This window comes from Triticum aestivum, chromosome 3A, assembly GCF_018294505.1.
Source record: "Triticum aestivum cultivar Chinese Spring chromosome 3A, IWGSC CS RefSeq v2.1, whole genome shotgun sequence".
NCBI lineage: Eukaryota > Viridiplantae > Streptophyta > Magnoliopsida > Poales > Poaceae > Triticum > Triticum aestivum.
In genome coordinates, this window is record NC_057800.1 from 63,860,394 (window position 1) to 63,876,200 (window position 15,807).

General features: G+C 45.8%; 2 protein-coding genes across 2 annotated transcripts; one reads left to right on the forward strand and one right to left on the reverse strand.

The window, feature by feature from the left end:
* Positions 1–125: 125 nt before the first annotated feature.
* On the reverse strand, positions 126–4,054 carry LOC123060311 (uncharacterized). The gene is made up of 2 exons (XM_044482969.1): positions 591–4,054; positions 126–483 (listed from the first exon to the last, which is right to left on the reverse strand). Exons 1-2 carry the CDS (start codon positions 1,647–1,649, stop codon positions 403–405), a joined length of 1,140 nt encoding a protein of 379 aa, XP_044338904.1. The 5' UTR covers positions 1,650–4,054; the 3' UTR covers positions 126–402.
* Positions 4,055–9,602: 5,548 nt separating this feature from the next.
* LOC123056784 (aspartic proteinase CDR1-like) lies at positions 9,603–10,970 on the forward strand. Its single transcript, XM_044480057.1, has one exon. The coding sequence runs from the start codon at positions 9,603–9,605 to the stop codon at positions 10,968–10,970; it is 1,368 nt and encodes a 455-aa protein (XP_044335992.1).
* Positions 10,971–15,807: the final 4,837 nt, after the last annotated feature.

Below are 15,807 nucleotides of genomic sequence, written 5' to 3' on the forward strand. Positions count from 1 at the left end.
TACACGACCTTCACATTCCCACGCACCTGCCATGGATGATTTTAGGCCTCCCAGTGGGCGCACAAGAGGAAATGAACCATGCTTGCTACACAGGTCGACACATACGAGATACGCATGAAAAAACATTTTGAGAACCAACAGAAGATGATACCCCTACCTGCGATGCAAACGCATACATCAAGCATCAACACATAAGTACTAGTACAACCTGGAGCAACTGATAACTTAAGCTGGACTACGAGCATCTAACTACTACCATAGTACCATCGGACACTTGACATTACCAAAAGATGCCACCGTTAGATAGTTCTGATGGCCGCACAAAAGATCAACCTAATTTAGCTAGACACATCGAGCTACTTTCCCATGTCGATGAGCATGTTAGGCGCAGGACCGTGCGTTTCAAGCGCTGCTGGGGGGCTTCAGGAAAACGTCGGTGAGCACGGTCTTGGACTGCAGCGACGCCTTGAGGATCTCCAGACCCTGCAAAATTTAGAGGAAATGCAACGTGACGATTGATTGATTGATGCACATGGTTAACGAAGACATATCGAATGGAGTATGATACTGCTGATGAGATTCATAATCACCTGGTCATAGCCGAGCTGCACGGTCTTCTCCTGGAGCGCGCTGAGGTCGCTGACGGCGAAGGTGTTGAGCAGGGTGATGCTGGAGATGGAGGACATGGGCGTCACCGTGAGGTCGTCCATCACCGTGTACGTCACGATGCCCTGCACGAACCCCTTCCCGCTGACGCCGCCCGCCGCCTGCGCCACCTCGCCTCCGGACGCGGCCGACGGCACGACCGTGAAGGCCGTGGTCATCTGGTTCTTACACGATGGACAGTAGGTGCCGTAACTCTCCGTCATGTAAGTCCGGCAGCTGTTGCATCTAGCCTGCTGGCTGCTGCTGCCGTCATATCCGTCGCTGTAGCAGTTGCACTGCCTGCTGCATCTGTAGAACGCCTTCGCCTGTGGGCACGGCGGCGGCGGCATGCCCAGGAGGGAGCTTTTGCTGCTGGCCGACGGCGAGAGGACGGCGGGGTGGAGCAGCGCGTCCTTGGCGGCGCCGGGCTGGACGTAGGTGCCGTCGAGCTTCTCCACGCTGCCGTAGAGGCTGCCGACGCAGCCGACCATGGCCTCCTTCCCGAGCAGCTTGACGGCGGTGCCGACGGGCAGCGCGAGGAGGGAGAAGAGGAAGTCCACCACGTCCTTGCTCGCCTCCGCGAACAGCACGCGCCGGGCCTGGGTGTCCACCAGGAGCTTCATGCTCAGCGCGGTGGTCGTGGTGGTCGCCATCCTGGTGCTGGGCGGGCGGCGACGGTGGTATCTAGCTCTTCCCTCACTCACTTGTGTGGTGGCGAGGACCGAGGAGAAATGAATAGGCTTGAGTGCTTGACACCGAGCGTGTGCTGTGGAGTAGAGTATTTGAAAGGGGAAGAAGAATAGCAAGAGCCGGCCCGCGGATTGGATTGAGGTGACGGGACGGGAGAGGAAGAGAGAGCGCGCGCATGGGCATGGCGTGTGCGCAGAGCGAAACGATCTGTGTTGGCAGGTGAGTGTGACCGCGGAGACAAAACACCGAGCAATTGACCGACGGCATGACTGCGCTCTCACGGCAGTCGAGTCGATAGGCACTACTCCCTCCATTCCACAACAATATAGTGTTGTATCCTCGTGCTTCAACTTTGACCGTAAATTTAACTATCAAGATCGATTGCGGCAAGAGCAAAAATTATATCAATGAATTCGTATTCGAAAGAAGTTTTTAATTATGTAACTTTTTCTCCCGCCGTAGTCGGTCTCATTCGTTAAATTTATGATCAAAGTTCGACCTCGGGAAGCGCGAGCGCACTATATTTTGAAATGGAGGGAGTACTATGAAATTCGACCAAGTTTTTAAAGACACTCCCTTCATTCTAAAATATAGTTTATGATGATATAAGTTTTTAGAGATACTCCCTCCATTCCAAAATACTATTTATAGCTATAATATCAAACATATAAAGTATGTATGAAAGTTCTAATGATATAAGTTTGGCGTTCTAGATGAATGTTTTTTCCATAAATTCGATCAAAGTTTATGATGTCTGACTTTTTAAAAATCTATATGCACAATATTATGAAACTAGCGAGTATTTTTTTTAAATGACGCCGTGACGGAGCCGGGCGTGGTGACCACGCCGCTGATCCCCTCCGCGCCGGACGCTTTCTACACGATCCTGCTCGCGTCAGTCAAGATCGGGAACTCGACCGTCGTGCCACCGAAGCGGTCCCCTGTCATCGGCGACTCCGTCCCGGTGCTGATGTACCTCGACAAGGGGCTGCTGGACCAGGTCGTGGCGGAGGTCGCCCGGAGCATCAAGCTCCCGCGGAAGCAGTCGCCGGAGAAGCTAGTGGATCTGTGCTACGACGTGGCCGGCGAGACCAAGGCATGGGCGAATCTTTTCCCATAGGTGACGCTGGGGTTTGGCGGCGGCGCCGTGATCACCCTGCCGGAGAGCCAAACGATTTGTGTTGGCAGATGAGTGTGACAAAACAAGGAGCGATCACTCGACCAGATAACTGCGCGCACGACGAAGGTATTTGTATTCTCTGTCGCCGTCGACTCCTCGTCTTACATGTCATGGACTCTCTGTATAAAATTTTCAGTTAGTTACCTGTTAGGCCATCTTTCGATATGCCTCAAGGGTAGGTGTTTATTATGTGTTGAAATGAATTATGAACTATGTCGGTGAATGTTTTAGAATATCTGTTAATGTTGAAACCTATAAAATATTCAGTTACTTATTTGATAGTTCATTGTTCTCATGTCTAATTAAATGTTTATATTGAGGGGAAGTTGTGGATGGTTTGAATCATTTTTTTTTTTGAGGTAGGATGGTTAGAATCATTGTGCATAAAGAATCTTTCTATCAACCTGCAACCCAGCCATGCCTTGAAGACTCAATCACTATTCAAAATTTGAAGGAATAGTCGTTGCAGCATGGGTTAGGCCAAAATAATTTTATTTACTATCGAAGCAGGATGTGTTAGGATGATCTTCACCGTGTGGGCCCAACGGCCCACCGGGCCCTTAGATCCGCGCCCTGATCGGGGGTGCTCAACCCATTATGGGTGACGGGCCCCTGTCACCTGCACTATATAAAGAGGTGGGGGCCGGCGGCTCGCATCACGAGGTTCGTCGCAACGCCGTACTCCCACCACTTCACCCACGATCAACTCTCTGCCATCACCGGCCACCGTCACCATGGCCGGCACCGGGAGCTCCTCGAGCCAAAAGGAGAAGGTAGGACCACCGATCTAATCTAGCCTAATGATTCACAACATCTATCAATGGTTTCAGAGCATGTTAGGCTAAGATATTCGGTACAAAGCATATACAGAGAAAGAAAGATCCTCCTTTCCCCCCAAGAACTCTAGACAGGGCAAAGAAACTCACCGGGCAGGGCCTTGAGCTCGCCGACAAAGAGCGCCGCCACAAGGACGCGCCGTTCCTCTCGATCCGGACGCGCATCAGTAAGCCGAGGCGTCGGAAGAAGAAGAATAAAAAAAGGAAAAGGGGGCACCGCGGCCAAACCGTTCGACGGCGGCGCGCTCACCGCGAGGCTTAGACGCAACCGGCGAAGGGGATGGCAACGACGCGGATGGGAAGGGGGGCAGAGGGGGCGCAGCGGCGCCGCGACACTCTCCTCTCGTTCTCTTTGCCACAGAAAAAGAAGGAAGAAAAGGAAAGGGGAGGTCGCTCGCGTGGCGCGGTGGTTTGCTGCCGACGCCGGCGACCGGCGCAACCGTGCCTCGCCGCTACTCCACCAGAGAAGGGCGCCGTCGAGCGCAAAGGGGAGCAGAGGAGGGCGCAATCGCGTCCCTCTCTCTCTCTCTGCCACACGAGGTTCGTTGCGGAAGGGAGAAATGGAGGGAGGAAAGGAAGGGAAAGAGGCCAGCGCGCAGCGGTGGAACTCGTCGCCGTCGCCGGTGTCCGATGCGGCGCGGTGGCTCGGCGTACGGGAGAGAGGCGCACAGAGGCGAGAGAAGAGGAAATGGATAGGGTTCTCTCGAGCGGCGCTGGATCGGGCATTTTGTTCAGCCGATCTGCGCGCTGGACCGTCGGATGGAATCCGACGGTCAGGCAGCAAACCCTAGCTCGCTGCTAGGCCCCTGGGCCGGAAAGGGAGCAGGCGAGCAGGCCGTGGGCCGGTTTCTCACCGCGGGGAACAAGCGACGCTCGCCAGCTAGCCGTGGGCCAAGAGCAGTAGGCCGCAGAGCGACGCGCTGAGCGGGCTGTGGACCGCCGGCGTGAAAGAAACGGCCCACACACAGAGCACAATTTTGATGTTTTTTGTCCAGTTTTTGGGCAGATTTCAAACAGTTTTTCTATGCAAATTTTTTCCAACAAAAATATTTGTTTAGAAAATAGAAAAGTAAACAGAATGAGTTTCTGAAAATAAAAAAAAAGGAAATTTTCAGAAAAAGAAATGTTCATGAATTTTACAAAGAAAATAATAAAGTTCATGCATTTTTTATTTGGTCAAAGAAATGTTTCTGTAAAGAATATAAAGTTCATGAGTTTTCTATTCATGCTTTTCCGCTGCAAATAAAAATAAAATTGCTCCTTTAAAAGTGAATAGAACTAAAGTAAAAGATTAAATTGTTGCTTCTCTAATGCTTTTTTGAACCAACCGGTTAAAATTGCTTCGAGAGTAAAAGAGTGGAGAATTGTTTCTGCATAGAATATTTAAAGTTTCCGCTGCGAAGAAGAAAATTTTATCCTCCAATTAAATTGGAACCAACGGGAAAATTTAATTGGAAGAACTGTTCTTATCAATGTTTTCCCCTGTGGGTGAAATAAGATGCAGATAGTTTCCGATATGATAAAAGAAAGATATTTCTTTTAAAGTTAAAATATGGCATTGTTATTTTCTGACCAACGTTGATGATAACAGTACTATAATTTTATGAGTCTAATGTTCAAAGCTTAAATCTCTGATAAATTTTGTATCAAAGTGATCATTTTTCAGAGAAGAGTTAAAGATGAAGAAATGCTCTTGAACTAGATAAATATATATTTCTTGTTTCCGCTGCAATAAAGTTGATGATGATAATTATTTCTTAGCAAAGTTGTTTAATAGAAATACTATCATCACATTGTTTATGAGTTATGTAGAAGAATAAGTTTTATTTTAATTCTACCACAACTGTGATTTAGAGTATAAAAAGGAAGTTTTGCAAAAGTTTAATGTGCATATTTTTTAACCAGACCAACGTAGGGTTATTTTTATGCTCATTATTGTTGATTATTGGCTAAGTTTTCTCAGACTAAAATTTTTCCATGCTTTCATTCGTGAAAGCGAATGGCTGGGTACTTGTGACCCGAAAGATGAAAGAAAGGTCTTAACATGAGGGAGTATGTTCTCCCTAAAGAATGGCTTCAAAAGAAAAGAATTCTTGGATATTAATCCAAGAGAAGAAAACAGATAGATCATTGAGAGTCTTGGTTGACGAATGTCTTTCATGTATTCTATATGAAGAAGATTTATCAGTCAACATGATTTGAGATAAAACAAGCAACATGCGTGTTTAATTTGACCAACGTCGGATCAAGCATGTGTGTCAAAGAGCATTCGGATTTATTTATAAGTTTGATGATTGTATATGCAGTCAAAAGAGCCAATTCTGGCATTTATGTTCCTTACAGAGAATTACCCGCATGGCGGGAAAGATGATTATGATGAAACCCGCATGGCAGAAATTTTTTGGGAAAATCCCTATGTAACCCGTATGGCGGCAGAAATTTTCTCAGACTTATCCTATATGACAGGAGAAAGACATGATGACTCATGTGCTTTTAATGTGTCCCACTCTGGGAGAAAAGTATGGAGTAGCTATTATGCTTTCCTAGTATCAACCATACATCTTATGTCTAACGGTCATTAAGCACTCAATAAATCCGAAAAGAATAAAAGTTACAGACGAAACTAAAGATAAGAATGATATGCAAGTGTGACTTGCAAAAGAACTAATGATAAAGAACTCTGTTGAGTTTCTGAAATGGAATGAGGAAAAAGTACTCCCATACCAGTTAACAGATAACTTCATTACGTATGAAGTAATCAGATAAATGAAGTAGATAATCAAAGTTTTCTCAATTCAGAAGAGTTATGAATGGGTTTTCAAAATTGTGACAGAAAAGTTCTTGCCACATTTCGAGGGGGAGAAATAAATAGTTGTATTTCTGGATCTTTTATAGTTCCGAAAGCAGAGTAAGGAATACTAAGACGGTGCTTAAAGTGCCATAAAGAAGAAAGTTTTAACAGAATAAACCCAAATTATAAAGTTTAAAGATACGCCATTTTTAGTGAAGATGGAGTAATCTGGGGGAGCATGTTGTTAGCTCTATAAAGGATGAATGAGTAAACATGGATCTTGTGATACAGGTCCTTGTAAAACCTATTGCCTCTCGGAAATGAAAGACTATAGAATTAGTTTGCCTGTTGCAATGACAGAGCAACAACATCCCCATATGAAAGAAGTGCTAGTACGTGAGACACTGATGGTCTCAAGGAATGAGAAAATCAGATACTTCTGATTACTATAAAGTCTATGTTAGTGAAATTCAAATGGAGGTTGATCCCACCTCATTTAAAGCGCTCATTCGAGCTTTGAGAAGTGTCTGCTTATCTAAATGATAAGAGACTATGTGAGATGAAATGAAACTGGTGAATCCCGACGATGTTTGGGACTGATGAGTAATTTCCAATGGAGCCAAAACAGTAGGCTGTAAAGAGTCTACAAGGACAATGTGACTCCAAAGGAAATGTGTAAAGGTGTAAAACACGACTTAAATCGAAAGGTTTTTGCGCGTTTTGCACTAAATAGATTACAATGAGTGTTGGTAGCACATCATGATCTGAGTTACATCAGATGAAAGATATTATGATCTGAGTTACATCAGATGAAAGTAAAGAACACAGGGGATACTGCCTGAAGAAGTCTTTTATGGACTAAAGCAATCAAATGTTGTTTTGGGTTAAAGAAAATGAGAGGACAATTGTATTCCTGCAAAGTTATAGAATGGGAAATTCATTTCCTAATCCTGTGCATGTGGATGACATCCTACTTGCTAGTGGTGATGTCAACCTACTGCAGGAGGAGAAAAGAAGTTCATGTCCTCAAAGTTCAAAAGAATGTTCTCGGTAGAGTGTCTCTCGTTATAAGTATCGAGATTCACGAAGAAAAGAATAAAATGGGTATTAGGGATGTTGAATGGACATGCTAAGAAAGGTATCTAAAGTATGCATGCGAGAAAACCTACGCCTGTTCTTATAGTCAAGGGTAATGGAAGTGGAAACTATGGTGTTCCAAAAGTTGACGAGAAAAGATTGAAACGGATATGGTACCATATGCTTCAGCTGTTGGAAGCTCAATATATTGCCCTGACACAGTTCACATATCCGGGTTGTTTTTGGCAATGTCCAGTCCATATATAGATCACTGGAATGGAGTCAAAGATATCGGCCTCATGCTGAAAGAAATAAGTGCTCTCAAAAGATTGTGAGTATAAAGACATGACTTGTGAAATGTATAGCGAAATCCACAATTGTCGCTAACTTTCATACTTGGAGGTTTTTGTGTGGAAAAGCTCCAAAGAATGAAACAATTATCATCAATGTGATGCAAAGATATTTTAGCTTGATATGAGGCCGAGGGACATGTAAAATGGTTAAGGAGACCTGTACCCGGAGTTGATAATGGTTGACAACAGCGATAACCATTTTAAGTTTTTCGCTCCTATGATAACGAGTCAAGTGTTGATGCCAAACACACTGACACAGTGTCATGCGTTGTAAAGGAGAAAGTCTGAAATTATGTAGAAATGCTTGAAGCATAAAAGCAACAGACAAGTGTTTGCAGGTCTGCTTATTAAAGGCTTACCGCCCAGTGTGTTCGAAGAACACACAGTCGACATGGTTTTTATGGTATAGTCTAACATTTCCGGACAATAAAAGGGCCCAGGGTTAAAGAATTTGTTTCAAAACAGAGAGGTACATTGTGGCTGTCTGATTCTATCGGCAATTGAGCTGTGACGATGAAACATATTCTATGTATTGATCTGTTATGAAACGAGTAAAGTAAAAGTATAAGGTCAAAAGTAAAAGTAGAGATCAAGGGGGCGAATGTTAGGATGATCTCCACCGTGTGGGCCCAACGGCCCACCGGGCCCTTAGATCTGTGCCCTGATCGGGGGCGCTCAACCCACTATGGTGACGGGTCCCTGTCACCTGCACTATATAAAGAGGTGGGGGCCGGCGGTTCGCATCACGAGGTTCGTCGCAACGCCGTACTCCCACCACTTCACCCACGATCTACTATTACCACCACTACTCTCTGCCATCATCGGCCACCGTCACCATGGCCGGCACCGGGAGCTCCTCGAGCCAAAAGGAGAAGGCAGGACCACCAATCTAATCTAGCCTAATGATCCACATCATCTATCAGGATGAAATCAAGTGACAAGATCAGGTGAAACTTGAAGTTACAGCAGGATGTTGAGATCAAGTAACAAGATGATGATGATGAACCCCACCCAGGTGCAGGACGATCTAGATAACCTAATCTTAGTCTAGGGCTTGAGGTAGAGCTCGGTCATCGACCGGTAGAGCACGTAAGCGAGCTCATGCCCCTCCTCGGCCGCCTCAAGCCACGTGGCGGCACCGTCTTCTCCGGCCATGACCGCCTCTTTCGTCTCATGGAGCTCGATCTCCGCCTCGCGGAGACCCTTGGTGATGGGCCAAAACGCCTCCCCGATCTCGTCGAACTGGCTCCACGCCTTCCGGTCGCCGCTGTGGGAGAGGGCGTCGCGCTCTCTGGCATGCATCGAGCGCCATGGCTGCGTGTGTGTGCGTGAGAAACGATCACCGAAGTAGGGGGTTTGCCGCCAAAGTGGATGGATTTGCGACGGAGGCGGGTGGGGAAATGCCGGATAGGAATCCTAAATTGGCCTCTATCCCGTAAATATAGTGGTGGAGTTGGGATTTTACGGGCCGCCAGTATATTTTTTTACGGGCCGGGCTTTTTTACTGGATCTGCTCGAGTAATTTTTTACCGGATCTTGTAAAATGGTCAGAATTATAAGGGCCAGCGAGGTTTTACATAATCTGCTAGACATGCTCTTAGAAGAGAAAGTGGGGCTTTTTTGCGAATAGAGAAAGTGGGGCTTTCTAAAGAAAAGTGGGTGAGCAAAAGAAAATACTAAAACGGGATTATTATTTTTATACCGTTGCGAGAGATTCTAATGTCATGACATATTTTTGGCGAAGAAAAAAAATCAATCAGCTGCCTGTCTTGCCGCTCGTGCTAAATTGGAGCAACCACTAACTACTAATCATCTTTTACTAGCAATGAACTTAATTGCCGACTTCAAAACCAGTAATCTCTCTCCAATTCGCCATTACGCATGCATATTGCGGGAAATCGGCAATTCATGCCAAATCCTTGCATACCGCATTCGCCTCCCTACTCCCCCTATTAATACGCACCGGCAGAAGACGCCATTAGCAAGCGATCAGCCGAGCTAGCCAGCAGTGATACGAAGAGTTTGGCGCGATGGCGGGTCGCGCTCTTTTGCTCGCTGTCGTCGTCCTGACAGCGCAGCTGTGCGGGTGCACGGCGTACGTCGGCGACGGCGGCGGGTTTAGCGTGGAGTTCATCCACCGGGACTCTCCCAAGTCGCCGTTCCACGACCCGTCGCTGACCTCGTACGACCGCGTGCTCGCCGCCGTGCGGCGCTCCAGGGCGCGCTCGCGCTCGTACGCAGGCGGCGGCTCTCCTGGCGGCGCCGTGTCCGAGGTGGTGTCCGCTCCGTTCGAGTACCTGATGTACGTCAACGTGGGCACGCCGCGCACCCGGATGCTCGCCCTGGTCGACACCGGCAGCGACGTGGTGTGGTTCAAATGCAGCAACGGGACCGCCGGCCCTGCGCCGCTGAGCGCCGTCTTCGACCCGTCCTCCTCGTCGTCCTACGGCCTCGTGGGCTGCCGGTCCGACTCGTGCCGCGCGATCTACGGCACCTCCTGCGGCGCCGACTCCTTCTGCCGGTACCGCTCCACGTACTCGGACGGGTCCACGACGGCCGGCATCCTCTCCACCGAGACATTCACCTTCGACGACGCTCCCGGCGGCTGCGTGGGATGCCGGGAACGCCCGCAGCTGCAGGTGCCCGGAGTCAGCTTCGGCTGCGCCACGAGCGTGACCGGCAAGGCGTTCCGCCTGACCGGCAACGTGGGCCTCGGCGCCGGGAGCGGCTCCCTGGTGAACCAGATCGGCGCCGCGACGTCGCTCGGGCGGAGGTTCTCGTACTGCCTCGCGCCCTTCTTCGTCGACGCGTCCTCCATCCTCAGTTTCGGCGCCCGCGCCGCCGTGACGGAGCCGGGCGCGGTGACCACGCCGCTGGTCCCGTCCGCGGTGGACGCCTTCTACACGATCCTGCTCGCGTCCGTCAAGGTCGGGAACTCGACCGTCGTGCCGCCGAGGCGGTCCCCCGTCATCGTCGACTCCGGCACGGTGCTGACGTACCTCGACAAGGGGCTGCTGGAGCAGGTCGTGGCGGAGGTCGCCCGGAGCATCAAGCTCCCGCGGAAGCAGTCGCCGGAGAAGCTGGTGGATCTGTGCTACGACGTGGCCGGTGAGTCGCCCGAGGCCTGGGCGAAGCTTCTCCCGGAGGTGACGCTGGGGTTTGGCGGCGGCGCCGCGATCACCCTGCCGGCGCGGAACGCGTTCGTGGAGGCGCGGAAGGGGACCGTGTGCCTGGCGATGTCGGCGGTGACGGATGATGGGCCGGCGGTGGCGACGATCGGGAGCATCGCGCAGCAGGGCTTCCACGTCGGCTTCGACCTGGACAAGCGCGCCATCACCTTCGCCGCTGCCGACTGCGCCAGCTCCTACTCCGCTCCTCCCGCCGCAGTCTCTTTGTAGCTAGCTAACTGATCATGATCACCATGTAATAATCGCTACGTCTAGTGTGTTAGAGAAAAGAAACATAAAACCACAGCGATTTCAGCGTTGAATACTGATCGAACGTATAATTTCATCTCCACGTCTCGAGTTGATTCGGATTTGGATCCCATTTCACCCCAATACTGATCGAACGTCAGATTTGGAGCGATCCAACGTCGAACATATCACTCCACTTGAAGGTCGGAACGAACGAACGATGGGAGCAACTAGTTAACGAGCGCTCCTTCGGGAGCCTCGCAACGATCAGCGCCACTTGGCGCGCTCTCAACCATTTGTCGCGTGTCGCGCTCTGGATGCTCTCTTCGGATTTTTTTTTTTTTATTTTTCCGCACGTGTTTTCGGCTTTTTAAACGGTTTTTTTGGTTTTTTTTGACGTTTTGGTTTCCCCCCGTCCTTCTTAGCTTTTTGACCAAAAAAATTGAAATTTTTTTTTGCGCGAAAAAACGTGTTTTTTTTTTCCTTTCACGAAAGTCACGGTTTTTCTTCCGCGAAAGGCACGGTCGTGACTCTTGTTAAAGCACAAACGCGTTTTTTGTTTTTTGTTCTTTCGGGAGAGTCACGGTTCTGCTTCCGCGAGAGGCATGGTTGTGGTTTCGCGAAAGTCATGGCCGTGCCTGTCGGAAAGGGAAAAAATACACGTTTTTTGTTTTTTTTCTTTCGTAAAAGTCACGATTTTGCTTTTGCGAGAGGCACGGTTGTGTTTTCGCGAGAGTCACGGCGTGCCTCTCGGAAACGAAAAAAAAACGCGTTTTCTGTTTTTTTTTCTTTCACGAGAGTCACGATTTTGCTTCCACGGGAGGCACGGTTGTGATTTCGCGAGAGGCACGGACGTGCCTCATTCGGAAAGGGAAAAAAACCATGCTTCCGGTGCGGTTTTTTCGCCCGGTTTATTTCATCCGGTTTTTTCGTGAAAAAAAATTCGTCAAAACCTATCAACATGGGATCTTGTTTTGAAGATCTCGACGCGGAGAATCCAACGATGAAAACGGTTCGAGATTTGGACGCACGGTTGAAAAGATAAATGTTTTGAATAAACGGATCTACGAAAAAAGGAAAATTTCCAGGTTACGACAAATGGCGTGCTACATGCACGCCACTTGTCACGACATGAAATAATAGAGTGCTCTTTGCAACAAGTATTCCTTAATTAGTGATTTCGACGAACGATTTCGGTCGATGTGATCAACCCCCAGCGCTAACAATTTCAGGCCGACCGCGAACCCTTGCAGGCCTTGGGCACGGCTATGTGTCGCCCGCAGCGGTTCCTGAGGCATCGTCTGAGCTGCTGCTTGGCCGGCCCAATTACATTTCTTTAATCTACAGGGAAAAAATATTTCACACTGATATCATTCATCCTTTCCCCTTTTTTCTTCACATTTTTTTCTCCTTTTTTCATTTAATTTATACTATTTATTTATATTATAAAAACGACTTTACATCAAAATAAAAATGTTAAATGTGTATAGAAAAATGTTAATCATGCATAAGAAAAATGCCTGTGACATTAAAAAATTCATCTGTATAATAAAAGTGCACGTGCCATTTAAAACAATATTCGTACAATGTACAAAAAACGTTTGCGTAATTCAAAAAAAAAAGGTTTGTACATTCAAAAAAGTTATATACATCGTAAAAAAGAAAATGTTTGCCTAATGTGAAAACATTCCATACCATTAAAAAAATATAAGTGACATTATAAAGAAAAATTCCGGTGATTCAACAATGTTCATGACATTTCTAAAATGTTTATAGAATATAAAAATATTTCCCCATAGGTTAAACAAATGTTTATTTCGATTAGAAAAATGTATGTGACATTTTGAAGAAATATTCAGGTGGTTCCAAAAAATGTCCGTATTTTTTTAAAAATATCTATACAATGTAAAAATATGTTCGTGCAGTTAAGAAAATTAGTGCCATTAAAAATGTACAACTTGTATTTGGAAAATGTTACTCTGTTTTTGGAAAAGTGTTCAAAACATGTATTTTAGAGAAATGTCCACCATTTATTCACGTGTGCCCTAAAAATGTACATTGTATACATAAAAAAAGTAGACATGAGTTAAAAAGGATAAAAACCAGAAAGAAACAAAAAAGAAAACAAAATGTAATGAAGAAAGAAAGGAAAACAGAGAAAAATAGAGGAGAATAAATTAAAAATGAAAAAAATACAAAAAAACCCATGGAAAACAAATAAACCCAACAAAAATTCAACAAGAAAATGAAAAATGAAGAAAATCAGCCAATCAAATGTACATCAATCATTACGAGCAGCAGCGACTACCGCGCCAAATGGGCCAACCAGCTAATGTGTCGTCCGTAGGGGATTCCTATTAGGAATCAGTATGGAGAGTCTGAGAAAGTGGTGAAAAGTCTAAAATGTCAAACGCTTGAAGATTACAAAGCCGTATATTCGGTGGCGGTCAATGAACATGGTAAAATGCGAATGAAAAATACATAAGAAGGCGAAGTGTTGTAGTTGTGGGACATGTGAGGAAGTATCTAGAAAAAGGGTGACACAGTTGTGAGTTTGACTTAGTGATACAGAGCGACAGTGAAATTCCTTCAAATTTCATACATTAGCCAAGAAAGAGCGAGAATGTTGAATCCGAGTAACTCTCATATGCGACGACCAATATGTGAGTAGTTCACTTTCAAGCAAATCTGTTAATGATGTGTGATGGCGTTGAACGTCACTTTATATTGCCACTTGTGACGTGGACCTTTATTATGCAGTATGTCGCTTTTATTTTTTCCACATCACAAGATTGTATAAAACTTATTTTTTTCACACTAATAAGTCATACATATTTAGAGAGCAATTTTTATTGCTTGCACCGATGACAACTTACTTGAAGGATCTTACTCAATCCATAGGTAGATATGGTGAACTCTCATGGCAAAACTGGGTTTAGGGATATTTGGAAGCACAAGTAGTATCTCTGCCTGGTGCAAAGAAATTGGCTAGCATGAGAGGGAAATACAAACTCAACATGTTGGATGATCCATGACAATATAATTTATCTCAGATGTAAAAAACATAACACATTACGTTGTCTTCCTTGTCCAACGTCAACTATTTAGCATGTCATACTTTAATGAGTGCTCACAATCATAAAAGATGTCCAAGATAGTATATTTATATGTGAATCTCTCTTTCTTTATTACTTCCTATTAATTGCAACGATGATCAAAACTATGTTTGTCAACTCTCAACAACTTTTATTCATCATACTCTATATATGTGAGCTCATTACTCTCCATAAGATCCATATGATCTTTTTATTTCTTTTTATTCTTTCTCTTTTATTTTATTCCCTTAAGATCATAGCAAGATAATCAAGCCCTTGACTCAACACTAATCTTTATTATATATAGCTCATGGCTTGATTATATAGAAGGATCATAAAGCAAAACTCACAACTAGATCATACTAAAACTTTATTCTACTAGATCAAGATATTATCAAAAAGATCGAACTAAGAAAAACGGTAAAGATAAAAGGTGTGATGGTGATACGATATCGGGGCACTCCCCCAAGCTTGGCAGTTGCCAAGGGGAGTGCCCATACCCATGTGTTTATGTCTCCTTCTTCGGGGGTGGTGATGTGATATTCTTGAGGATGATGCCCCTCAAGATACGATTCTCTTCTTCAAGCTTATTGACTTGCTGCTTGAGGCCCATTATTTCTTTTCGGGGCTTGCCAGTGACGGCTAAAGCTCCTTTCACCCATGGATGTTGCATAGCTGCGGGAGAACAAGTAACACTCTTCTTTATATTTTCATAAGAAAGAAATCTAACATTGGAAGGGACGACCGAGTTTGGGATGGCTGAGCTCTGTAGTTCCCCCATCGTGAATCCAGATCGGAAACGAGAAGTAACTTCTTGATCCTCTTCCATGACATCTATCATTTTCAAGTTGGCATCCATCTCTTCTTCCGTTGATGGCCCAAAGTGGTCAGCATCACTATTTGCTCTTGGTCCCGGTGTCGGATGAGACACCCGACTCTCCCCGCTTGGCTCTTGAGAAGACATCTTGCTTCGAATCTGCAGCAAAAACAGCTCGAAACAAGAACAGGAAATATTTGCGTGATACGGTGGTCAAATCCTTCGGGAGATTATATAATGAATTTTTACCGACCAAAAGAAGTATCGTGCAAGAAAACGGAGTCCGGAGAGCGTACGAGGTGCCCACGAGGCAGGGGGGCGCGCCCTCCACCCTCGTGGAAGCCTCGTGTCCTTTCCGGTCTGCTTCTTATTTATTTTCTTAAATATTCCAAAACGGAGAAAAATTGCCATTAGAACTGTTTTGGAGTCGGTTTACTTACCGTACCACGTACCTATTCCTTTTCGGAGTCTGAAACATTCTGGAAAGTGTCCCTTATGTATTCCTCCGGGGTTACGGTTTCAATAATATTAGTTTCAACATTTATGAGATTACCTGAGATATAATATTTGATTCTTTGACCGTTCACCACCTTCGGATTTGTGCCTTCGAAGTTGTTGATTTTTATGGCACCGGAACGATAGACCTCATCGATAACGTAAGGACCTTCCCATTTAGAGAGAAGTTTGACCGCAAAAAAAATCTTAAACAGGAGTTCTATAGCAACACATAATCACTTATATTAAACTCACACTTTTGTATCCTTTTCTCATGCCATCTTTTAACTTTTTCTTTAAACAGCTTGGCATTTTCATAAGCCTGGGTTCTCCATTCATCAAGTGAGATAATGTCAAAAAGCCTCTTCTCACCAGCAAGTTTAAAGTCATAGTTGAGCTCTTTAATAGCCCA